Consider the following 27,316-nt stretch of genomic DNA (forward strand, 5'->3'; position numbering starts at 1 on the left):
TCGGAGACTATTTCAATAAGATTTAGTACAGACTAAGCCTGACACAAAATGTAGAAATAGTAGCCTACTTTGACAACAATTCAGTGAATTGGATGTGGTGGCAGACAGGTTGGTGTTAAACAGCAGATGTGAAGAAAAAAGAACAGTCTCCTACAACTCAAAACTCCCCGCCACTGTCACTTTAGTCCCTGGTGGTGTGGTACAAGGGTGAATGGTGGGACTTGGGGCAGAAACACTCAATGGAAATGTAGGCTCCCCTCTTGGGTGTGCTCTCCCTCTGCTTCCTCTTCTCCATATTCCTCTACCTTCCCTCTCCTCTGCCTTCCCTCATCACTCTCCACTAACTCCCTCCCTCTCCCTCATCACTCTCCTCTCCCTCATCACTCTCCTCTCCCTCATCACTCTCCACTAACTCGCTCCCTCATCACTCTCCTCTCCCTCATCACTCCCCTCTCTCTCCCTCATCACACTCCTCTCTCTCCCTTCCTCATCACTCTCCTCACCTTCCTCCCTCATCACTCTCCTCTTCCTCCTCGCTCTAAATCTCTGTCTCGCCAATCATCTCTTCCTCCCTGCCTTCTGCTGCAGAGCCCTGACTCTCCACATCACTTCCATCACTTTCACTGACCTGCAGGGAGGGAGGGAAGCAACAAATAGGAAACAATTGTGGTCAGGAACATAATCTCTCTCCCACTCACACTGTCTCTCTCTTCCTTCCTCTCTTTCTCAACCATACACATACTGTCTTCCTAATAATCACCTCTTAGGGGGTTCCATAATAAATTGTGTGGTAGTTACATGCCTCCCATTTGACTTCTACACACTCACACCGTGAACAGTATCATCATGATGCTGTACAGCACTTTAAATCAATCAATCAAAATTATTTTATGTAGCCCTTAGTGGCCAGATTGTTTCTCAGTTCATGGTGTGCATATGTACAGTACCAGTCAAATCTACTCATTGCAAGGTTTTTCTTTATTTGTACTATTTTCTACATTGTAGACTAATAGTGAATATATCAAAACTTTGAATTAACACATATGGAATCATGTAGAACCCAACATTTTTTTTTAAACCAAAATATATTTTTATTTATAAGATGTCATCAAGGCAAAAGGTAGCTATTTGAAGACCCTGAAATATTAAATAATGATTAAATATATATGGATTTGTTTAACACTTTTTTTGGTTACTACATTATTCCTTATGTGTTATTTCATAGTTTTAATGGCTTCACTCTTTATCTACAATGTAGAAATAGTTAAAAAAATATATATTTACAACCATGAGTAGGTTTGAATGAGTAGGTGTGTCCAAACTTTAGACTGGAGCTGTATGTTACGCTGATAGATAAGCAGACAGGAGTACAGAGACGTTCATGAATATGAGTACACAAAGACATTGACGACTGTGTTTATAGATAGGTTAGATTATAACAATGAAGACTATATAGGGCACTTCAAGACCCATGGTCAGATTACTTTTCATAAATGGTAAGAAGTCAAAGTACAGTTGAAGTCAGAAGTTTAACATACACCTTCGCCAAATATATTTAAACTCATTTTTTTTTTACAATTTCTGACATTTAAATCTAGTAAAAAATTCCCTGTTTTAGGTCAGTTAGGATCACTACTTTGTTTTAAGAATGTGAAATGTCAGAATAATAGTAGTGATTTATTTCAGCTTTTATTTCTTTCATCACATTCCCAGTGGGTCAGAAGTTTACATACACTCAATTAGTATTTGGTAGCATTGCCTTTAAATGGTTTAACTTGGTTCAAACGTTTCGGGTAGCCTTCCACAAGCTTCCCACAATAAGTTGGGTGAATTTTGGCCCATTCCTCCTGAGAGAGCTGATGTAACTGAGTCAGGTTTGTAGGCCTCCTTGCTCGTACAACCTTTTTTAGTTCTTCCCACAAATGTTCTATAGGATTGAGGTCAGAGCTTTGTGATGGCCACTCCAATACCTTGACTTTGTTGTCTTTAAGCCATTTTGCCACAACTTTGGAAGTATGCTTGGGGTCATTGTCCATTTGGAAGACCCATTTGTGACCAAGCTTTAGCTTCCTGACGGATGTCTTTAGATGTTGCTTCAATATATTCACATAATATATCCACATTTTCCTCCTTCATGATGCCATCTGTTTTGTGAAGTGCACCAGTCCCTTCTGCATCAAAGCACCCCCACAACATGATGCTGCCACCACATGCTTCACGGTGTTCTTCAGCTTGCAAGCGTCCCCCTTTTTCCTACAAACATAACGATGGTCATTATGGCCAAACAGTTCTATTTTTTTTTCATCAGACCAGAGGACATTTCTCCAAAAAGTACGATCTTTGTCCCCATGTGCAGTTGCAAACCGTAGTTTGGCTTTTTTTATGGTGGTTTTGGAGTGGTGGCTTTTTCGTTGCTGAGCGGCCTTTCAGGTTATGTCGATATAGGACTCGTTTTACTGTGGATATAGGTACTTTTGTACCTGTTTCCTCCAGCATCTTCACAAAGTCCTTTGCTGCTGTTCTGGGATTGATTTGCACTTTTCACACCAAAGTACGTTCATCTCTAGGAGACCGAATGTGTCTCCTTCCTGAGCGGTATGACGTCTGCGTGGTCCCATGGTGTTTATTCTTGCGTACTATTGTTTTTACAGATGAACGTGATATCTTCAGGCATTTGGAAATTGCTCCCAAGGATGAACCAGACTTGTGGAGGTCTCCAATGTTTATTGTGAGGTCTTGGCTGATTTATTTTGATTTTCCCATGATGTCAAGCAAGGAGGCACTGAGTTTGATGGTAGGCCTTGAAATACAGTGGGGCAAAAAAGTATTTAGTCAGCCACCAATTGTGCAAGTTCTCCCACTTAAAAAAGATGAGAGAGGTCTGTAATTTTCATCATAGGTACACTTACACTATGACAGACAAAATGAGAAGAAAAAAATCCAGAAAATCACATTGTAGGATTTTTTATGAATTTATTTGCAAATTATGGTGGAAAATAAGTATTAAATACGTTTTTTGCCCGGCTGTACATCCACAGGTACACTGCCAATTGACTAAAATGATGTCCTTTAGCCTATCAGAAGCTTCTAAAGCCATGACATCTTTTTCTGGAATTTTCCAAGCTGTTTAAAGGCACAGTCAACTTAGTGTATGTAAACTTCTGACCCACTGGAATTGTGATACAGTGAATTGTAAGTGAAATAATCTCTCTGTAAACAATTGTTAGAAAAATGACTTATGTCATGCACAAAGTAGATAGAAGAAGTAGGTAGAAGTCCTAACCGACTTGCCAAAACTATAGTTTGTTAACAATACATGTGTGGAGTGGTTGAAAAATGAGTTTTAATTGACTCCAACCTAAGGGTCTGTAAAATTCTGACCTCAATTGTATGTGGCACAACGGTTTACATATTCAACACTTCATCTATTGTTTATTTATTTAGAATGTTGAAAGTAAAAGATTGTAAAGATGACCTTCTGCAATTTAGCCTAACAGGTTTAAAGCAATTCTTAATATATTTCTAGGGGCGTATTTAGCTGGTTGTCTTTGTAGGGAGGGAGTGAGATGACCAAGTGACAGCGTCGCAAGCAAAGCACAAGGTTGACAATTTGCGTGCGCAGCACAAATTTACCGACACACACAACTTTTCTTGCCTAACAGGCTAGCTAGCGAGAGACACAGATATTTTTGCAGGAAAAAAAGGCAGTTTGCGGGCGCTATAGTAATATAAAGAAAGGTCATTGACAGCCACTATGGGTTCTAAAAGGGTTAAATAGATATATTATCCTTTTTTAATGTAGATGTTCCATAGGCGCGCATCAGTGGATTGTATGTGTGGAGTCTTTGAAATGCTAAGCCTGTTTTTTTTATCGTTTTTTTTCTCAGTCTTTTACTGTGACACTGGCAGTCATTTGCATGAAAGAAAACGGTGGACAAAATTTCAAGACCGCCGCAGCCCTATGCGTGTGTATGTTTGGGTGTACTGGATGTTAATTCTCTGCGTCATCTCTCTGCAGAATGGGAGTGGTGCTTGGGCAGATGAGAATGACAGTGGAAGAGGAGGAAGAGGAGAGGCCTCCAGAGACTTTGCTAAGGTACGTATCTGGTCTGGAGCACATTATGGCTGAACCAGGCTTTGGTTAGCACTCAGAACACAGCTCCAACAGGTCATCAAATACCTATCTAGCCGTAAAGAAAGAATGTTATTAATCTCGTAGAGAAAGTCACAGGTTAGATTTGATATAATGAACCCTTACTATTTATTAGTAGTGATTGCTTGATGATACTTCCTGTTTTCCTTTAGTTAGCCAATTGATTAGAAGCAATTCAATAAATACAAATGCATGTTGGACTTAAATGCTTTATTTAAAAGTATCAAAAGATAAGACTGACTGTAACTCAATGGCTTTCACCTTCAGCTGTATGAGCTTGACAGTGACCCCAACAGAAAGGAGTTCCTGGATGACCTGTTCACCTACATGCAGAAACGAGGTAAGAAGACTGACGTTTAGAAAGCAACTTTCCCCTACTACTTCCATTTAGACTTCATTCATTTCCTCTTCTATGTACTATGGTTCACTTGTAGAGATACTGAAATTCTCACAGATTGTCTTGCCTGTATGATTCACAACACCATAGTTTCTCTTCCACTTTCAGTCGCATGCAAGCACACGCACGCAAGCACACGCACGCAAGCACACACACACGCACGAAACAAGCCCTTTCTCAGAGAAAGTAGTCAACTAGAAAATAGACTTAAACTATAGAACACTGTTAATCCTGTTTCGCTGTGTTAAAGGTGAGATCAGCCTCTTGGTGTCCCCTCTGACACACACGCACACACACACACACACACACACACACACACACACACACACACACACACACACACACACACACAAAACAAGCTTTTCCTCTCCTCAGAGGAAAGAGTAGTCAACTAGAAAATAGACTTAAACTATAGAACACTGTAAATCCTGTTTCGCTGTGTTAAAGGTGTTCGAGGGCTTGTCAGGTGAGATCAGTCTCCTGCTGTCCCCTCTGACCCACACACACACACACACACACACACACACACGCGCAAGTCTCAGACCTGAGAGGACCTGTTTAGGCTGTGACTAATTCACTAAGCAAACAGCCTGGAAGGCTCCACAATCAGTCTACTTTCTAAACATGGTCACTCAAATGAGAAAAAAAGGCTCAGTTCAATCCAACCTGTATTTTGCGGTATTTTCCCAGTATCTTATAAGCATAGCTTTTTCCCTGTGGTCATATCACATTTTCAGAATGTTTTTAGGTCATGTTCAATTGCCAGGTCCACTCCTCTCTATATGTATTTGGACAGTGAATCTACATTTTTTTATTTGTCTCTATACTCCACCATTTTGGATTTGAGATCAAGTGTTTCATATAAGGCAACAGTACAGAATGTCACCTTTTATTGGAGGGCATCTTCATAAATATCTGTTTTACAGTTTAGAAATAAAAGCACTTCATGTATCTAGTCCCCCTATTTGAGGAAGTCACGTATTTAGACAAATTCACTAAAAGTGTATTAAAGTAGTCAACTTTAGTATTTGGTCCCATATTCCGTGCAGTCAATGACAACATCAAGCTTGTGACTCTACAAACTCGGATGCATTTGTAGTTTGTTTTGGTTGTTTCTGGTTATATTTTGCCCAATAGGAACTGAATGGTGACCAATGTATTGTCATTTTGGAGTCACTTTTATTGTGAATGAGAATATAATGTTTCTGAACACTTCTACATTCATGTGGATACCATGATTATGGATAATCGTGAATTCATTGTGGAAAAGGTTCAGTGAGAAATTTAGAGGCACAAAGAACGTTACTTCCTCCTTTTCACTCTTTAATTTATGTTAGTATTGTGGAGTAATTACAATGTTGTTGACCCATCCACAGTTATCTCCTATCACAGCCATTCAACTCTGTAATGGTTTTAAAATCACCATTGGCCTCATGGTGAAATCCCTGAGCGCTTTCCTTCTTCTCCGGCAACTGAGTTAGGAAGGGAGCCTGTATCTTTGTAGTGACTGGGTGCATATTTTCTCAAGGCACTGTACCATGGTGAATTTAATGAATTGGAAATTATTTAAATAAATAAAACAAATGTAAACACGAATAACAATTGTGTATATAAAGTTCAATTTTTCAAATGGAAAAGTTTGTATTGCGAAGTGGCGAGATGCTCATCTTGTCACATGTGAGTGTTATTTTTCAAAGCCAGTGATAATTGGTAATGGTTATATTGGGCTCATTTTTGAGAGTTCAAAGACAACTTTGGTAGTATTATAAACTTTGCAACAACGGGTTTGTTGTAGGCTACAGAATTAGAGAAAAGTTGTTTCTCTGAACCTCAGGCAGTAGGCTCAAACAAGCCTGTTTCTCTCCCCAGTCAGAGGCAGCCTGCTTGTCTCATAGACTCTGACCAGTAGCAGCAACCTATCCTCCTTATTTATGTTTAGAAAACAATTTTGAAGGCCAAAATGATGTTCACCCAAGATGAAAGGGAGCCATGACTGAAAAGGTTTGGGAAGCCCTGCTCTAGCTAATGACTAGTACAAATACATATGGGCAACCCCATGTTTCTGCCTATTTATTTATAGCCACTATGCTGCATAATTTGGGCTACAGGTGATAATGCCTATTGCTAAATAACACACCAGCCTGTTAATATGGACCAATATTTTGTTAGGTGCATTTTTTCAAGGGGAAATTATATTTTAAAGGTGTCACCATTTTACTTTCATTAATTTTGTTGTAGAAAATTCACCAGGGCTGCGTTTAGTACAAAAACAAAACATAATACAACATTCAATTAAATGGAAACGGCGGTGTTCTGAACGACCGGTTGAAAACAGGGAGGGTTTCTGTTGTGGATTCAAAATGCACCGCTTCACTTCAAATATGTCACTCATTGCTTCAAGCCACACCTCAGCACACCTACCAAACGGAGCAAATGTAGGCTACCTTAAAGTCTGTTCAAGAAAGTTGAAGAACATTTTGGGGAAGCGTCATTCAGTACAAGCCCCAGAACTGACTTTCACAGTCATTCTACCAAGAAATTGTCAAGCATGGTTTCTTTCTTAATTGTTAGTTAGACCAACAGTTTTAAGTAATACAGAAATGATTGGTATTTCAGCTGTGGTTGGGATATATTGACCAAATTATCAGTTATCAAAGTTTTGGATGTATTTTCCCTTAAAAATACACCAGAAACATTTCAAGGCAATTTCTTCCTGTTTTATTATCCTGCCCCATGAAGGGTGTTGAACCCGGAACCCATTGACCCTGACCACCCATAATATGCAACACAAAGTTACGCACTTAGCAAAACCTAACACAAACTGCAAATAAATCCGAGTTTGTAGAGTCAAATGCTTGATGTAGTCATTGTGTACTAGAAATATGGGCCGAAATACTAAACTTTTGACTACTTTAATACACTAAGTGAATTTTGTCCAAATACTTCACTTCCTCAAATGGGTGGACTAGATACATAAAGTACTTGCATTTCTAAACGGTAAAACAGATATGTATGAAAATACCCTCAAATAAAAGTTGACATTCTGTACTGTCGCCTCACAAAACATTTGATCTCAAATCCAAAATGCTGGAGTACAGAGACAAATGTAAAATGTTAGTTTCAGTGTGTGTGTGTGTGTGTGTGTGTGTGTGAACTAAGATACTGTCAAAACATTGTCACGGCGGATGCCATAGACTTCGATCCAGTCAAATGACTTGAGTCCCTGTAGAGAGAGCCTTATGTGTGTCCTCACACGGCCAGTGAAATCAGCGGTAGCTAGTGACTCCCCACCCTGGTCTCTGGGCCTGGCCTGGCCTGGCCTAGCACGTGTGTTTTAGATGTCTTGTTGGGGGATAATGTATTAGTTAGAGAGGGAGAGGATCTGTCATTGGCCAATTAGCATGTCACTGCTCTGACAGTGGGGAGTGGAAGGCTGACCCTTGTACTATGTTGGTCAGATGGGAATCTTCATCAAGCCGACTAAAACTGGATAGATGATGATTTAATCAGTTGTTTTTTTGTGGTTTCCTTTTTTATCTTACATACTGCAAGTGTGTTGTTTTCACAACCAGTCAAGTTCAATCTGGTTTCATTCATGATGCATCATTTTGTTCAGAACATGGTGCCAGGATGAGTTTCAAAATCAAATTTGTTGTGTCACATGCTTCGTAAACAACAGGTGAGGACTAACAGTGAAATGCTTACTTACAGGCCCTGCAGCGAGAAAGAAATGGAGAAATAATAGAAAAGTTAAACGCATAATAATATTTGTTTTATTTCACCTTTATTTAACCAGGTAGGCTAGTTGAGAACAAGTTCTCATTTGCAACTGCGACCTGGCCAAGATAAAGCATAGCAGTGTGAACAGACAACACAGAGTTACACATGGAATAAACAATAAACAAGTCAATAACATAGTAGGAAAAAAGAATCTATATACATTGTGTGCAAAAGGCATGAGGTAGGCAATAAATAGGCCATAGGAGTGAATAATTACAATTTAGCAGATTAACACTGGAGTGATAAATGGTCAGATGGTCATGTGCAGGTAGAGATACTGGTGTGCAAAAGAGCAGAAAAGTAAATAAAATAAAAACAGTATGGGGATGAGGTAGGTAAATTGGGTGGGCTATATACTGATGGACTATGTACAGCTGCAGCGATCGGTTAGCTGCTCAGATAGCAGATGTTTAAAGTTGGTGAGGGAGATAAAAGTCTCCAACTTCAGAGATTTTTCCAATTCATTCCAGTCGCAGGCAGCAGAGAACTGGAAGGAAAGGCGGCTAAATTAGGTTTTGGCTTTAGGGATGATCAGTGAGATACACCTGCTGGAGCGCGTGCTACGGGTGGGTGTTGCCATCGTGACCAGTGAACTGAGATAAGGCGGAGCTTTACCTAGCATAGACTTGTAGATGAACTGGAACCAGTGGGTCTGGCGACGAACATGTAGCGAGGGCCAGCCGACTAGAGCATACAGGTCGCAGTGGTGGGTGGTATAAGGTGCTTTAGTAACAAAACGGATGGCACTGTGATAAACTGCATCCAGTTTGCTGAGTAGAGTATTGGAAGCTATTTTGTAGATGACATCGCCGAAGTCGAGGATCGATAGGATAGTCAGTTTTACTAGGGTAAGTTTGGCGGTGTGAGTGAATGAGACTTTGTTGCGAAATGGAAAGCCGACTCTAGATTTGATTTTGGATTGGAGATGTTTGATTTGAGTCTGGAAGGAGAGTTTGCAGTCTAGCCAGACACCTAGGTACTTATAGATGTCCACATATTCTAGGTCGGAACCATCCAGGGTGGTGATGCTAGTCGGGCTTGCGGGTGCAGGCAGCGAATGGTTGAAAAGCATGCATTTGGTTTTACTAGCGTTTAAGAGCAGTTGGAGGCCACGGAAGGAGTGTTGTATGGCATATATACGCAATGAGTAAATAACTTGGCTATATACAAGTGGTACCAGTACCAATTTGATATGCAGGGGTACAAGGTAATTGAGTTAGCTAAAGGTGTACAGGACCAGTCAATATTTTGGACACACCAACTCATTCAAGGGTTTTTATTTTTTACTATTTTCTACATTGTAAAATAATAGTGAAGACATCAAAACTATGAAATAACACATGGAATCACGTAGTAACCAAAAAAGTGTTAAATAAATCAGAATATATTTTTGATTTTAGATTCTTCAAAGTAGCCACCCTTTGCCTTGATGACAGCTTTGCACATTCTTGGTATTTTCTCAACCAGCTTCACCTGGAATGCATTTTGATTAATAGGTGTGCCTTGTTAAAAGTTAATTTGTGGAATTTCTTTTCTTAATGCATTTTAGCCAATCAGTTGTGTTGTGACAAGGTAGGGGTGGTATACAGAAGATAGTATGGACTTGGTCTTATACCAAAATAAGGCTATGGCAAGAACAGCTCAAATAAGCAAAGAGAAACGACAGTCCATCATTACTTTAAGAGTCAATTTGGAAAATAACTTTGAATGTTTCTTCAAGTGCAGCCACAAACACCATCAAGCGCTATGACGAAACTGGCTCTCATGAGGACCGCCACAAGAAAAGAAGACCCTGAGTTACCTCTTCTGCAGAGGATAACTTCATTACAGTTAACTGTACCTCAGATTGCAGCCCAAATAAATGATTCACACAGTTCAAGTAACACATCTCAACATCAACTTTTCAGAGGAGACCGCGTGAATCAGGCCTTGCTTCATGGTCGAATTGCTGCAAAGAAACCAAAACTAAAGGACACAAATAAGAATAAGACTTGCTTTGTCCAAGAAACACAAGCAATGGATATTGGACAGGTGGAAATCTGTCCTTTTGGTCTGATGAGTCCAAATTTGAGATTTTTGATTCCAACCGCTGTGTCTTTGTGAGATGCAGAGTAAGTGAATGGATGATCTCAGCATGTGTGGTTCCCACCATGAAGCATGGAAGAGGAGGTGAGATGGTGTGGGGGTGCTTTGCTGGTGACTTTGTCAGTGATTTATTTAGAATTCAAGACTAACTTAACCAGCATGGCTACCACAGCATTCTGCAGCGATACGCCATCCCACCTGGTTTGCGCTTAGTCCCATTTTCATATATTTTTCAACAGGACAATGACCTTAAACACACCTCCAGGCTGTGTAGTGGCTATTTAACCAAGGGAAGTGGTGGAGTGCTGCATCGGATTACATGGCCTCCACAATCACCGACCTCAACCCATTTTGAGATGGTTTGGGATAATTTGGACCGCAGAGTGAAGGAAAAGCAGCCAACAAGTGCTCAGCATATGTGGGAACTCCTTCCAGACTATTGGAAAAGCATTCCTCATGAAGCTGGTTGAGAGAATGCCAAGAGTGTGCAAAGCTGTCATCAAGGCAACGGGTGGCTACTTTGAAGAGTCAAATACAAAATCTATTTTGATTGAACTCTTCTTTTTGGGGGGGGGTTACTACATGATTCCATAGTTTTGATGTCTTCACTATTCTACAATGTAGAAAATAGAAAGATTAAAGAGTAGGTGTGTCAACTTTTGACTGGTACTGTACATATAACTAGGAATAAAGTGACAGATAATAAACAGTAGCAGCAGTGATGAGTCAAAGAAGTTATTCAAAAGTAATTCAAGATAATTGTGAGTGGTGATGGGTGAGTCCTGATTTATAGCTGTGTTGTTTCCAATAAGTTTCACTGAGAGAGTGATAACCCCCAGGCTTCTTTATTGATGATATCACAGGATCATTCTAGAACCAGAAGGTCAATGCTTTTAGCGGAGATGTTCTCTATCCTGTCATTACCATGGTGCAGCAAAGAATTTCACCTACGTGGCTACCCTGTCAATACCTCTTTGTGGCCTGAGAGAGAAAGAACCCCCCTCTCCTTTTTTCTACTTCAATAAGCGGCAGTTGGCTGACCTCCGCTGTCTCCTAAATCGGGGCCTTAATCATGGCGAACAAATTGCTTGGCTGTCTTCCCACTCGGCTGTGAGAACAGGGCCGCAGCGCAGCACAGCACACATTCCCCAGGACTACCGTGAGATGCAGCCATCAGCCGCTTGCCTCGCAGGCCAGGCCCTGTTATGAGGCACTGTACTCCAATTTTTGGTTTGTTTTTGTGGCTTCTGCTGCACCATCAAATGAAAATACAGATTTATACTTGGATACTGCATTTCATTTTCAGTTGTGCTTTGTGTCAAAAAAAAATCTCATTATTACCTTGTTTTTAAGTAGGAGAAAACACTCTAAGCTAATGATATTGAATATATTTGGACAGCTGACAGCTGATCAAAGATGTTAGTTGGAGAAGAGAGTGTGAGTTTCTGAGGAGTGAAAGAAAGAAAAGAGGAAATGGGAAGGTTGAGAGGCCCAAATGGAGGAGCAATTACCCACTTCATGCCCCCCCAAGTCCTTGGGAAGTGGGAAATAACTGAAAGGAAGCTTACCAGAGAATCCCATTTGGCCTTGTGTGCCTAAAAACAGGCGTGTTTGTGTGTTCATTGTTGAGGAATTTCACCAGCTGTCATACACCCAATGAGCCTATGAAGAGGCCCATTGACACGCCCCACATTAGAGTAGCAGCAACAGCAGCAGTGTTTCCTCTTCAATTGGTGGCTGAGGACTCAGGAGTGTTTAGCTGCCGTGTTTTCGTGTAGCCTGATTGTTTATCATATCCGTTTCACTTCCTGCGTTCTCTCTCGTTGGGAACGTGGAGAAAAACTTTGACACTGTTGTGTTGCTATTAACTGTCTTAAAGGCTTCGATTTAAGCAGATGGGTGATTGTTTGTTTTGGTTTGACACCCCTCCCTCACCTCTTGCTCTGAGATGGGATGGGGGCTGGGAGGGAGCAGTAAGGGAGACTAGGAGAAACGGGCACTTAAATAATTATTTTTTTAAACAGTGCAAAGCAGCCAAATGTCTGTCACCGCTGTCCACTTGAGATGATTAATGGTGCCTAGGTCTGATGGACAGAACGAGTGTGAGAGACTTCTGTTTAGGGAATCACGGGACGGAGAGAGTGGGGTTAAGACAAGTGTTTAACCCCCCCCCCCCCCCCCCCCCCCCACACACACCTCTCCAACAAAAAGATAGACCCCTCCAAACTAGAGAATGGTTTGATCCACCCCAGTTGTCCCTGCTGCCTGTGAAACAGTGTCCTGTCTTGTCGTATAGTTATTATTTTTTAAATTCATTAACTTTTATTTATTCAGTGGACACCAATTGAGACCAGGATCTCATTTTCAATGCTGCCCTGATGACATAAAGATAAACTACAAGATAGAATAACAAGTGATCTCATTTTCAATGCTGCCCTGATGACATAAAGATAAACTACAAGATAGAATAACAAGTGCATTACATTAGAACATTACAAACATCACAGCCGTTATAAATAAGTTATTCAAGTCAATATATCATAACAGTTGCATACCTTGGTGAACTATTTTCATTTTTATTTCTACTTTGCACATTCTACCACTGCAAATCTACCATTCCAGTGTTTTACTTGCTATATTGTATTTACTTTGCCACCATGGCCTTTTTTTTGCCTTTACCTCCCTTATCTCACCTCACTTGCTCACATCGTATATAGACTTGTTTATACTGTATTACTGACTGTATGTTTGTTTTACTCCATGTGTAACTCTGTGTCGTTGTATGTGTCGAACTGCTTTGCTTTATCTTGGCCAGGTTGCAATTGTAAATGAGAACTTGTTCTCAACTTTCCTACCTGGTTAAATAAAGGTGAAAATAAATAAATTCTCATCAGGGGTTTAAACTGCTCTAGGGGAACCAGGGAATCCAAATGTAATGCATTTTGTAAGTGATTCCAAAACATGTGGAGCGTTAAAAGTAAAAGCGTATTTACTTTGTTCGGAGGAGACCCGAGGAACGTCAAGAGTTAAGCAATAGGTGTTAACGGGTTTTACTTTGTTCGGAGGAGACCCGAGGAACGTCAAGAGTTAAGCAACCGTGTTAACGGGTTTTACTTTGTTCGGAGGAGACCCGAGGAACGTCAAGAGTTAAGCAACCGTGTTAACGGGTTTTACTGTGTTCGGAGGAGACCCGAGGAACGTCAAGAGTTAAGCAACCGTGTTAACGGGTTTTACTTTGTTCGGAGGAGACCCGAGGAACGTCAAGAGTTAAGCAACAGGTGTTAACGGGTTTTACTTTGTTCGGAGGAGACCCGAGGAACGTCAAGAGTTAAGCAACCGTGTTAACGGGTTTGGGATCTCATGTTTTTATACTTTAACAACAAAGTTTAGTAATTGGGAAGCTTATATAGTAGAGCTTCTAGTGTAGTGTTGGGCAGTATCCAGACTTTCATACTGTACCACACCGGGGTGGGTATACGCTATTACCAAATGTGGCAACAAACAAAAAAATATATGTATGTATATCATTTAAAAAATTTATTTTTAAATACACACAAAACAGTTTTGACAAGACCAATCTTGATCCATGAGGTGATTTAATGTCTTTGCTGTAACCATGAAGCTTGATCTTGACATCTAGCCACTTAGCTAGCAGACCAAATGAATAGCTGGAGCCCAGAGCAGGATATCATTCATTTGACACATCTTAGATTTCTTATATTTATAAGCAGTGGGTGGTGTAGCGTGCACCCTTGCAGCTGTGCCCCTAACTCCCTATAATTGTATTGAAAATCATACCGTTGGTATTATGAAATACCCTAGTATACGGTGGCGGTGTCAGAAGAAGTCCCGAAAAATTGTCAGACTCCTGTCACTCAAGTCATAAACTGTTCTCTCTGCTACCTTATGGCAAGTGGTGCCGGAGGGCCACGTCTAGGTCCAAAAGGCTCCTTAACAGCTTCTACTTCCAAGCCATAAGCCTGCTGAACAATTAATCAAATGGCCACCCAGACGATGTTCCCCCCTCTCGTTTTTACACTGCTGCTACTCACTGTTTATTTTCTATGCATAGTCACTTTACCCCCACCTACATGTAAAAAATTACCTCAACTAACCTGTACCCCTGCCCATTGACTCGGTAGCCCCTGTATATAGCCTCATTGTTATAATTTAGTTTTTGTTTTTTTACTTTAGTTTATTTAGTAAATCATTTCTTAACTCGGTTTTCTTAACTGCATTGATGGTCAAGGGCTTGTAAGGAAGCATTTCACGGTTGTATTCGGTGACAAATAAAATGTGATTTGATTTGATACAGTATAAATGGTAGTCGTCTTCCAGCAGGACAATGACCCCAAACACACTTCGAAAAGCATCCAGGAAAGACTCAAGACAAAACGCTGGACTGTTCTGAAGTGGCCAGCAACGAGTCTAGATCAAAATCCCATTGAAGACTTGTGGAGAGATCTGAAAACAGCAGTTGGGAGAAGGCACCCTTCTAATCTGGGAGAACTGGAGCAGTTTGACCAAGAGGAGTGGGCCAAACTACCAGTACAGGGGTGCAGGAAGCTCATCGATGGCTATAGGATGCGCTTGATTGCAGTTATTTTGACCAAAGGCAGTGCTACCAAATATTAAGTCTAGTGTCAATAATTTTGTCAACGCCATTTCTGTTGAATATTAGGTTCTGAATTAAAAACAAAGGTTCTGTAATATTAACAGTGAAATAAAGAATTGTGGAGACCAAATACTTGGTTCAATTTCAACTTATTTTTAGGGGAAATTGTGAGTTACTTGAAAAAAGTGCGAGGGTGCTAATATTTTTTGGCCACGGCTGTATATCGCCCAAACATGGTTTAGTGTCGAGTGTACTGTAGTAAGTTGATGCGTCAAAAAACCTGATGCTGGAGGTTTGTTTGTCTATTGGAGTAAGAGGTTATTATAGGGAAATCCTCCGTAGTAAAGATTTAGATTGAAATGCTGTAAGCCGGCCTTGTCTGTGCCATTTAACCAGAACAGTCAGGACTGGGGAGAGGGACAGAAACTGATCTGATGGTGGTTTTACATCATGAGTAGCCACCACTAGTCAGCTACTTGTTTCCCCCACTCAACCCCAATGGACATGTATTCTTGTTACTCACTCGTCCTTCTATGGACACGTATCCTTGTTTACGCACATCGCCACGTTTAACTGCAGCAGCTGTATAGAATTTAAAACTAGCTGTAAATATAGACTGACTATACCAAATATAAAAGTCACCTTCCTGAAACCGGTGCGCCTGGTACTTACTACCATACTCTGTTCAAAGGCACTTTAATCTTGTGTCCATTCACCCTCATTCACCCCCATTCACCCTCTGAATGACACGCATCCATGTCTTAATTGTCTCAAGACTTAAAAATCCTTCTTTAACCTCTCCTCCCTTTCATCTACACTGATTGAAGTGGATTTAACAAGTGACATCAATAAGGGATCCTAGCTTTCACCTGGATTCAGCTGGTCAGTCTGTCATGGAAATGTTTTGTACACTATATCTTGTGATCTTTTTCTATTCTATTATTTTACTTAGTATTATTTTATTGTTTCATTCACTTCTTTTTAACCTGTGTTGTTGGAACTCTGAGCTTAAGAATTTCACTGTACCCTGCAATTACATATGTGACCCTGTGCATGTGACTAATAAACTCTGAATTGATTTGGATTTGTTGAAGGCAGGCTTCTCTTTGAACTACAGTAGCTCCGCCAGCCGGCTCAGCACAGCCAGGCCTATTAGCTAGTGACTGAATCTCGAGGCTGACAGTAGTTGTGCCCTAATCGTCTTAATGTTACCAGGCTGTCGGTCAGTCAGCTGTGTTTACTGAGGGCCGGCCACGTTGGCTTGGCGATGTGTTGGCGGCCAGGGCTGCATAGTGTAGCGGCGTGGGAACAGTAGATGCCCAGCGGGGGACGTGAGGAAGTCCCTAACAGTAACCCAGAGACAGAGTGCTCTGTCCACACCAATTACACCACGAATGGGCTCCAGGGGATCCATGTATGGATTACATTACCACTTTGAGCAGGGCTAACACTCACGCTACAGAGCCCCCCCCCCCCATACAGGACAGGGAGGTGCGCTGTGCTGTACACACTCACACTTTAGCAGCGCTACAATGGGAACATTCTGAGGCCTGTTTAATAGGGCTTTATTTTCATTTAACAGTTTCTGGAAATGACTTGCCTGAGAGTTTTACCAGCTCTTTCATATGAGCACATCTGTCCATACTATTATAGTAGGTGTTGTGTGAGCAAAATGGTTTCCAACTGAATCCAAACCTGTTGAATCTAACCTCCCCCCGCTGGTCTGAGAGGTGGTAAAACGTCCGGCTACTCATATGGTGCACTGATTTAGAAACCATTTATTTGAATTTCATTCTGGTTTCACTACGCTACTAACTCAACCATGAGTGTAGCAACCGTGAGTGTAGCAACACGTTATATAGATGACTAGCTCACAGATTCAGCTCCTTGTGAGAAGTGTGTGAAACATGGCTGTAAAGAACAGTGACTGGGGCCAGAATAGAAATGTGATGGTACTGGAAAATCTCTCCTCTGTCCTCCTCCCTCGTCTCCCCTCACCCCGTTTTCCCTCTCTTCTCCCCTCACCCCCTTTTCCCTCTGTTTATTGTGCTACAGTTACAGCCACTGAAACTTGATAAGACTGTGGGGGATAGGGGCTGAGGGTAGTGCGCAGGGCAGGCGGTAGGGGGAGGGGCTGGATTAAGGGGCCTCCTGTCCCGAAGAGAATGATTAATGAGCCCCTAAAACTGGGGTGCCCCGCCTTTTTGATAGGGGGAACACTGACGGACAGCAGACTAGGGAAAGGCCGCCACGTGTCTGGACTGCAAGAGGGATGAAGGTAACCAACAGACAGAGGAGGAAAGGAGAGAGGGGAGAGGGTGCCACAACTACAGAGGCATCAGAGGGGAAGTGGAGCGAAGGGAGGCATCAGGCCTGCGTGTTTGGAAACAAAGCCACAGTCTTTCATTTCCCCTGGAAATGGGCGATCCGTCACTGGAGCAGACACTGGGGGTGTGTCCCAAACAGCACCCTATTCCCTATAGAGTTTACTGCTTTTGACCCGAGCCCTATGAGCACTACTTTTGACCTGTGCCCTGGTTAAAAGTTCTGTAATATATGGGGAATATGGTGCTATTTGAGACGCAATTTAGGTCTGGGGCTGGTCCAGACAGGCAGGAGCTGGGGATGGGCTGGCAGAGTAGAGTGGGCCCCTGAGGGAGGAAAGGGTGGGAACCGCAGGGCCAACCCCAGCCCAGCGCAGTCAGAGCCACTGCTTTATAATAAATGCCTTCTAGAATCTTGACATATGCCAAAAAGGACAAGTATTCTTAGCTGCAGACATTTCTCTCTTTTTTGATCAAAGATGTGGTCAGCGTGTTGATATGTTAGAGGTCTGAGATTGTCTTGGGTAATTTTAAAACCCCGCCCGCCCAAATTACAAAGCTGTATTTAGATGCAGGCTCATCCACAGGCAGACCCGTCTGTCCTCTGTTTTCCCCCACTTCAAAACCAAAGGAAATTGGGGTTTTCCTGATGTTAGCTCGATGGGAATCTACTCCATCCTATTTGTTTTTAGTTTCGGTACCATCAGGGGCCCGCCCTTCTTTTATGTTTTAGTGTCTTTCTTTCTTCCTCTCCCCACCCCCACCTCTTCCTGTCCTTTCCTCAATCAATCTACTTGGTTGTGGGGTGTATTCAGTGATGTAAATGTTGCAGACAGAAACCAAATGAATAGAGCTGTGACGATTCCCTACTCTATTTGACAAGGTTTCAATCTGACCGTTGTAACGTTAATGTAACATTTATATTTCTCTCTCTGTATTTCTCTCTCTATAGTTCTCTCTTTGTCCATTTCTACATATGTGTCCTGTTCTGTGTGCACTTGAGTTGGGATTCCTCTCCATCGCAATCCAGTGATGGACTGAAATAGTTAACGGCCCCTGAAGGAGATCTTCACCAGCACAATAGCCCTGCACTGACATACAGTATTGGTATATATAGTACCGTTACATACGACTCAGTAATGTACTAGTACACGTTGGGTTTTCAAGAGAAACAAGGAATGACAGATGTCTGTACTGTCGGGGGATAAAGGATGTCTCAAAAGAGCCTTAGTGCGTGTTGTACTCATTTACGCACACAGTCAGTGGTACAGTATCGATCCTACACCTTTTTATTGCTTTCTCTAGGTTACAATGTCAGCCCACGCTACTATGGTCCACGTACATAGACTGTTCCATTCCAGCTCAATGTTCCAATCAGCAGTTACCATAGAGAGGGTTTTGTATTGAGTTGTGAGGGGTGCCTGGTTTCCTCTCCTCCAGACCCTATGCTATCCCCAATCCACAGCAGCTGATGCTCCTGTATTGATCATCTCTTGCTGGGCTCCAAATGAGGCTCGCCAGCTGATGGCTTTATCTGTCAATCTGGGTGTCCATTGATTGGGAGCAGTTATCTATGAAATAAAGTGAGGAGTGGGGGGAGCAGAGGTCCACTGAGACCCTGTCAATGGTCCACCTGTCGGCGGAGAGGTTTCTGTCCCCTACCTGCCCTCTAAACTAGCCCTGTTCTAGTTGACCACCTCTGTGCCTCTGTGGTCACTGCTCTATTGTTATTTGAGGAGCAGCTGATTTCAGACCTGTCTCACTTGATTACCTCAGACGAGAATGATGACGTTTCATATTTTGACGGGGAGAGTAAACGTAGAAGCACAGTGGAGATCAAAAAGCCGTCTAGTAATGTGCTCATCATGTCAAATTTCATCAAGCTTTAAAAAAATAAATAATTGACAGAGATTTACCCGCCAGTGCAATTTGGCTATTAGACTACTGAAACTGAATACAAATGTAAAAGTGTAGATCTCCGGTTGAGATTGAGGGATTTGAGATCAGGGCTAGATGTCTTCCGTCTACCGGGCCATGTTTACCTCTTTATCTGATGCACTCTTGATTATAGTCCAGTCAGCCAGTAGTCCAAGCCAGACCCCGCTTGGCCTCGAGGGACCAAAGGGATTTGGGTTACAGTCTCACTTTTCACGCTATCCACATTCCGCCCTTTCAATCCCCCTCCCACAATTCACCAGGTGACCCATCTTTGTGACCCATCTTTATGACCCGAGAGGAGGGAGTCGGGTTTCTCTCTCTCTTGCTCCTTCTCTCACCCCTTTATCGCTGATCTTCTTACTGAACTAATTGTTCCCAAGGAGAGAGAGATTACCGTCCCCATTTTGGACTGCAGCCAGATCACGGTCTACTCCGTGAGTTGTTACTGTTGTTCTTTTATCATTGACGAGACTTGATGTATCAAAGGATTTGTCCTATAAATAAAAAAGGCTCTCGTTCCCAGGCCTCAATCTAGTGATTTACATGTTGTGTACTGAGTTTAACATATAATGGAAGGTCTCTTTGTAATTTACTCCTCAAATGTTTGTTGTGGGGTTTATTTATTTTTCATGGTTTGTCATGAGACACTACCCCCCCCCCCCCCCCCTCCCAGCTGTGCTTTTATATCCCTGCCTGCCTGGTGTTATTGGCCTCCTACATATATAGGGGGTGATCTTAACTCTCGCTATAGATAGGAGGGCTGGTTGGCTGCTGTGTGTCCACGTACGTGTACCGTACCACTTGATCTGAATTGGTCAGTCATGTGATGCATATGAATGGCTCTCCCCAGACTAAAGATAGCTGAAGAATTCCATACCATCGTTGGACTTTACCTTCTATGTCCCTCGGCACGGCATTAAAAATCAAACCAACGCTGCTCCAGCAGCAGCATAGCAGGCCCTGACAATACCAGGCTCGACATATGAACACGTAAACCAAATGGCCTTGGGTCCCTGGGTAAACTAAACATCCAGCAGGAGCAGTAAGGGCTGCTTGTGGACTGTAGTGGGTCTGAGACAGAGAGGCAGAACAGTGGTGGGGAGCTGCAGGCCCTTGTTTGGTCTAATCTTGGATATTGCTGGTGGTGGGTTGGGATCCAAAGGGGTTTGGGGGGGAGGGTGATCATCTGAAAGGACTCAGACACTGACATGAGGCAGAGGCCATTTGTGTTTTGGCTGACACCTTTTTTTATAGCAGTAATCCAGGCTTTATCCAGCTGGCTGTCCCATCCACCTCATCCGCTCCTTCCCTCTCTCAGAGCATGGGGGGGTCCACAGAAAGCAATATATCCTTTAGATAATGATGGGCTTATAAATGTGCTCCTGCCTGTCCTTGTCTCTCTCTCACCTCTCTCCATCCTCTCTTTCCTTCCTCTTTTCCTCCTCCCTCACTTCCGAAGAGGTGGAGCAGGGTGGTAGTGAAACCCCACACCTCGTGGCAGCACATTCTGTAAAAAATGCATTTCCTGTCTCTTCTCCCCAGCCCCTGTCAGCTGGAGTGCCAGTAATGTGAAATCAGCTATATATAATTTATTTATTATAGAACAGCAGACAGCTGTTTTACAAAATAATTGGTCAGGGATCATCCTGTAATGACCTTGTTTTTTGTCTCACAGAGATGGAACGCATCCTTGGAACTGTAGGGAGCAGTGTGGATGGTGAAGGGGGTTAAACCTATCATGTGACGAGGGGATGCTTCAACACCAGTCTCATTGGTGTGTTTTTTCAATCCTGGAACTGTGACTCAATGATTTGACTGGTTCAGACTGCAGTAGGCTGGTCTCAGTCTCTCTTTCGGTCTTGTTCTCTATCCAGCATAATGTCTTCTAAGCTGGACTGTGCTCACTACTGAAAATAATACCTCAATTACTGTACTGTAACGCCCTCCTCCTGGGGGCCTTTCTCTGTTGGGCCCTGGCCCTGTCTGAACACTGGAAGTACCGCGACTGGAGGAAGGAGTTAGGGAGTGGCTCAGGGAGCCTTCACCACCACAGCACTTCCCACCACCATGACCCCTGACCTCCACAGCCATTAATCACTTGCCTCCTGATGGCCCTGTCCCAGGGGGAAAATCAGTCCAGGGCAAAGGACGATGGGAGGTGAAGCCTGTAGCCAATTACAAATTGTTTCGGTGCTGCTGTGGACAAATCCCTGCTGCCCTTTGAGGGAAAGCAGCCAATAGTGGCCAACATTAACGCTAGCTTGAGCTAATGCTTCAGCTGTTCTGTGGCCTGCTATCATGGCTACTCTGCTCTGCTACTCATTTCTACATCGACTGACTCGGGGGTTGGGTTTCCCAGATTAAACATGAGGTGTTTAAAGTGATTGTGCCCACAGGCCTAAAAGAGCTGGAGCAGATGTTTCTCACCAAAGACTGGTGGGTTGTTAGTTCTCACTAATGTTTCTCTATCTCCTCCAGCCCAGCTGAAGGGGCTTTGGTTAATTAGGTAATTTAATCATATTTGTAAATGGGTTGTTGCAGTTTGCTCACATTTCAGCAGATCCTGTTGAAACGTGTTCATTTGATTCTGTACCGTTAGGTTTATTGTACCGTTAGGTTTATTGTAGTGTTTGTATTTATTACAAATTCAGAGTATAAATCTATTGTCTAAATTCAAAATACTGATTCACTTCTTTCTATACATCGCTTCCTGATGGTCCTCTTCCTGACATTGATATTACTCTCCTGGAATGGAATAGAGGCATTGGTGTGAATTAAAGCCTAAATGCTGGGTTGTCAGTGCAGGTCAGGTCTATTGTGCTTATCTGTTCTGGCCTCATTGTCCAGGGGGACATACGGCTGGCTGTGTATGAAAACGGCTTCCTGCTGACCTGCACTTTAATTCAGACATCAATAACCCCTGGCCAACCTTTGACCCCTGCAGTTGTACTAATTGTTTGATGCAGGATTGATGTCCTTGCAGCGCTGCATTAAATAACTGTGGCCTGACCAGGGCTCAGGCTGGCCTTTTTACACCACATTCCTGCTGCTTTTGATAGGCTGTATGTTCTGGAAGCGCAGGGCTACTGGCTCCTGATCTATCTACCCTCTACCCGGCCTCTCTCTCTCTCTCTCTGTCTGTCTCTGTCTCTGTGTCTCTCTGTGTCTGTCTCTCTGTGTCTCTGTGTCTCTCTCTCTGTTCTCTCTTTGTGCTGGGCTGTGTGGTGGCTGGTGGTAGTGACACTATGCTCTCTGTGCTAATCAAACATCCTGCCTGATGTCATCTCATCCACCACACAGAGAGACAGGACTCCGGACACATGGCTGGCTGTTGGCACTTCCTTAATCTTACAGGAAACTGATATTATGTCATAGCGGCCATGTACAATCTGTAGTTAATTTTATGTTTTGTGTACATTGTACCCTAGTTTTGTGAAATGTCTTTCTCCTTTCAGATTTGTTTTATTTATTATTACTACTACTACTACTCCAACTACTACTACTGTACTATAGAACGTGGCTATTTTGGCAAAAGTACTTTCTGTTTTGGAGTCTTAATTGTCTCTTGAAATCAGAATGTGGAATTCTGGGAAAAGCTGAGACTTCAGATTTTGATTTCCTAGCTTAGTAGTTACCGCTGGCTTTGTTGATGGTCTACTGTATATAGGCTTTAGTCGTAAGGGTCTGCAGTGTTTTCTAACACACGTTCCTCTCTGACATGAGATGAGAGGTAATGCCTCTACAACTACACCCCGCCTCAGAGTTAGCTAGCAACACTTACACAAGCTAGCCCATGTGTCCTCCAGTCAGAGCCAATGATTCTAATGGTTTAATTAAAGACAACCTGTGCCTCGGAGGACTGGACTGACTGTCTGCTGCTAACTTGAGACATTGAATCAGGACCAGGGCTTATCTCCTCTCCTGGCCTGATCACATTGCTATTTAAAAAAAACATTAATGGGTCTTATTCCAGGTTAGAGCTGCTAGCAGCCTGCGGAGGCTGGGAGGATTGGCTGCTATTAACCACCGTGCCACAAAGCTGACCTGGCTTCAGGCTGTCTGTCCTCTCTGCCCAGCAGCCACTCAGCACCAGGCCCCAGGCAGCACTGGCACAACAGCTAACAGCCGAGGGGTGTGGATTTACTCTCCACAATCCTCTAAATAAGCTTCATTATACCGGGCTAAACATGCCCCCCACCCCGCCCAAGGATTAGCAGACCTACAACCCCTATCGGGGCTGGAGAGTAGCACTTTTTTGATGCTGGTGCACATTAGGCCAGGGCTAGGCTACACCTCCCAGCCCCTCCCTCCCTCCCCCCCGACACACACACTTTCTACACGCTTTACTGCAGATAAGCTGTTAACCAGATTAATGCATCTGTATCAAAAGTCTGGAGCAGGTTCACTTTGTTGTTTGCAAATCCCTCTTTCCAGGTCAAGCTGTTTTTGCCTTAACTTGGCTAATATGTTCTCTTTGTCATTTTATACCGATGTGTTTACATTTACCAGTCTAATTCAACCGTCTCTCTGAGTTATGGGCCTCTGTCACCGAGGGCAGTAACGATATCACCTGTCTATTTGTTTCAGCAAACCATGGGGGGTGAAAATGTACTTTCATGAACTGTTCGAAGCATGTTACAGTGCTATGACAATATAGAGTTTAAAAAAAAAAAATAAACAGTTTAGGTTGTTTTCAGGTTGTTAAAACGTGCAACAAGCCTCCTCACCCACACCATTCCAGCTCCATCAGCAATGTAACGTCAACAGGATACTTGGATCCATATTGATGCGTGTGGTTCTACCTTCAGGGACTCCAGTGAACCGCATCCCCATCATGGCCAAGCAGGTTCTGGACCTGTACATGCTTTACAAGCTGGTGACAGAGAAGGGCGGCCTGGTGGAGGTCATCAACAAGAAGATCTGGAGAGAGATCACCAAGGGCCTCAGCCTGCCCACCTCTATCACCTCTGCTGCCTTCACCCTCCGCACACAGTAAGTCTCTCTCTCTACCCCATTCTGCTTAGTCGTGTGTCCCTATGATCTGTGTCTCTTTCTATGACGTCTATGTGTGTGTCTGTTTGCATGTGTCCATTCATCCTGACCGTGTGTGTGTGTGTGTGTGTGTGTGTGTGTGTGTGTACATCCCTCTTAACTACTCACCTTCTCTCGCGCTGCATTCCATCCTCCAGCCATTACATCACACGTGTGAGGAGCCCATTGATCCAGTAGATTTTGTGATGTGATTTGGGTCAGAGTTCACAGCAATTGAGGTGGGCTTTCACTGAGGGGCGAGCGCTCTGCGTTCTGTAAGCCCGTGTAGGGCTTTAGCTCTCTATACTACTGCCTGTATACCAGAGAGCCTTAATGAACCTTTTATGTATTTTTAATGCTAGCCTACTCAGCCTGCCTGTTCTCTCCAGCAGCAACGGTCCACTGGTCTTATCTAATGGATAGTGCTCTTCACTCCATATTGATCCTCAGTGTTCTCTCTCTCTATTATGCTCTTCACTTTTATACATTTTTATGGGGTGGAAAAATACCCATGCTGCTGCTGCTACTGCACGCTCACAGGCTGTTACATACCATGGTCTCTGTTAGGTAACACTTTGACCTCTCTGCCACTGCATCTACACTACCTGAACAAAAGTATGTGGACACCTGCTCGTCGAACATCTCATTCCAAAGTCATGAGCATTAACATGGAGTTGGTCCCCGCCCTCCACTCTTCTGGGAAGGCTTTCCAGTAGATGTTGGAACATTGCTGCGGGGACTTGCTTCCATTCAGCCACGAGCATTAGTGAGTTCGGGCACTGATGTTGGACGATTAGGCCTGGCTTGCTGTCGGCGTTCGAATTCATCCCAGAGGTGTTCGATGGAGTTGAGGTCAGGTCTCTGTGCAGGCCAGTCAAGATCTTCCACACTGATCTTGACAAACCATTTATGTTTTGTGCACAGGGGGATTGTCATGTTGGAACAGGAAAGGGCCTTCCCCAACTGTTGGAAGCACAGAATTGTCTAGATTGTCATTGTATGCTGTAGCGTTAAGATTTCAGACTGCCAGATGGTGACGCGTGATTCATCACACCAGAGAACACGTTTCCACTGCTCCAGAGTCCATTGGCGGCGAGCTTTACACCACTCCAGCCAATTCTTGGCTTTTCTCATGGTGATCTTAGGCTTGGGTGCGGCTGCTTGGCTATGGAAATCGGTTTAATGAAGCTCCCAACGTTCTTGTGATGACGTTGCTTCCAAAGGCATTTTGCAACTTGGTAGTGAATGTTGCAACCCCACTACGTGCTTCAGCACTCAGCGGACTCTTTCTGTGAGCTTGTGTGGCCTGCAACTTTGCGGCCACACAAGTTGTGTTGCTCCTAGACGTTTCCACTTCACAATAACAGCACTTTCCTTTGACCGGGGCAGCTCTAACTGGGCAAAAATTTGGCGAACTGACTTGTTGGAAAGGTGGCATCCTATGACGGTGCCACGTTGAAAGTCACTGAGCTCTTCAGTAAGGCCATTCTACTGCCAATGTTTGTCTATAGAGATTGTGTGGCTGTGTGCTAGATTTTATAGACCTGTCAGCCACGGGTGTGGCTGAAATGGCCAAATCCACTAACTTGAAGGGGTGTACACATACGTTTGCATATATAATGTGTGTGTGTGTACTCTGATCTGAAGACCCATGTATTCACGCATGACTGTAAGTCGCTTTGGTCTGCTAAATTGCATATATTATCTTATATCTTAATGTTTGTCTCATTCAGGTACATGAAGTACCTGTATCCCTTTGAGTGTGAGAGGAAAGGTCTAAGTTCGCCAGGCGAGCTTCAGGCGGCCATCGACAGTAACCGCCGGGAGGGCCGTCGCCCCAGCTACAGCAGCAGCCTCTTCCGCTTCTCCCCCAGCACAGCCCCTCACATCCTCTCCCCTCCCAAGATGCACCTGTCTGCACTGGGTGCCGGAGCCGCTGGGAGCCTCAACGGCCTGCTGGCGTCACCCGTCCACTCTCTCAAAAAAGGTGACTATTAAAGGATCAGCAACTTCTCAATAAACAACTGGAAATTAAGGATTACGATTGGAAAATAAATAATGAATTCAAATAAATACTGGAATTAAGATATAGCCTAAACACACAGTAGGCATCTTGACAAAAGGAAAAGTAAGACCATGCTCTCTATTGGGTTCAAATAAGATAGAAGTGAGAGTTGCGCATCGGACTGATCGGAGCGCAACCCTCAACAAATATCCATAGTGCCTTAGCGCTCTCTGTCGCAATGGTTAGGAACTACAGGATCATTTTCTTTCACTGTCTGGATAGGATTAGACACCACAGCCTACAGACTGTAGAGTCAGACATTATGTACAGTACAAGTATTACAAGAAGAAATGCTCTGATTTCTTAATGGCCATTTACAGAAGTATTTTGTACTTTACACACTTTACACCCAGGCTTTGTGTTATGTAATATCTGCAGCACAGGAGGTTGGTGACCCCTTAATTGGGGAGGACGGGCTCGTGGAAATGGCTGGAGCGGAATAAGTGGAATGGTATCAAATACATCAAACACATGGTTTCCACCACCCAAGTGGCGCAGCGGTCTAAGGCGGTGCTTGAGGCATCACTACAGACCTGGGTTCGATCCCAGGCTGTGTCACAGCCGGCAGTGACTGGGAGACCCATGAGCCGGCATATTGGTGCGCCTGGCAGTCAAGAAGCAGTGCGGCTTGGCAGGGTTGTGTTTCGGAGGACGCATGGCTCTCGGCCTTCGCCTCTCCTGAGTCCATACGGGAGTTGCAGCGATGGGACAAGACTGTAGTTACCAATTGGAGACCACGATATTGGGAAGAAAAAGGGGTAAAAGTACAGAACATGTGGTTTCCATGTGTTTGATGCCATTCCATTCATTCCAGCCATTATTATGAGCCGTCCTCCCCTCAGCAGCCTCCACTGTTCTCCAGTGTGTATTGTACTGTAGATTGTGTGACGATCAATGTGCTATGCACTCCCTTTGTGATCAAAGCGTC

General features: G+C 43.4%; 1 protein-coding gene across 3 annotated transcripts in view; it reads left to right on the top strand.

The window, feature by feature from the left end:
• Positions 1-27,316, top strand: part of LOC139385068 (AT-rich interactive domain-containing protein 3B-like) — a 59,861-nt gene that overhangs the window by 26,974 nt on the left and 5,571 nt on the right. For all 3 annotated transcript variants that reach the window (XR_011628909.1, XM_071130114.1, XM_071130115.1), the window contains exons 3-6: positions 4,019-4,096; positions 4,421-4,493; positions 24,101-24,284; positions 26,057-26,310. Coding sequence is in view for 2 of the 3 variants with exons in the window: in XM_071130114.1 (XP_070986215.1) it covers positions 4,019-4,096; positions 4,421-4,493; positions 24,101-24,284; positions 26,057-26,310 (589 nt within the window). In the remaining variant the exon portion in view is untranslated. The remainder of the gene's footprint in view (positions 1-4,018; positions 4,097-4,420; positions 4,494-24,100; positions 24,285-26,056; positions 26,311-27,316) is intronic.

This window comes from Oncorhynchus clarkii, chromosome 26 (genome assembly GCF_045791955.1).
Source record: "Oncorhynchus clarkii lewisi isolate Uvic-CL-2024 chromosome 26, UVic_Ocla_1.0, whole genome shotgun sequence".
Classification (NCBI taxonomy): Eukaryota; Metazoa; Chordata; class Actinopteri; order Salmoniformes; family Salmonidae; genus Oncorhynchus; species Oncorhynchus clarkii.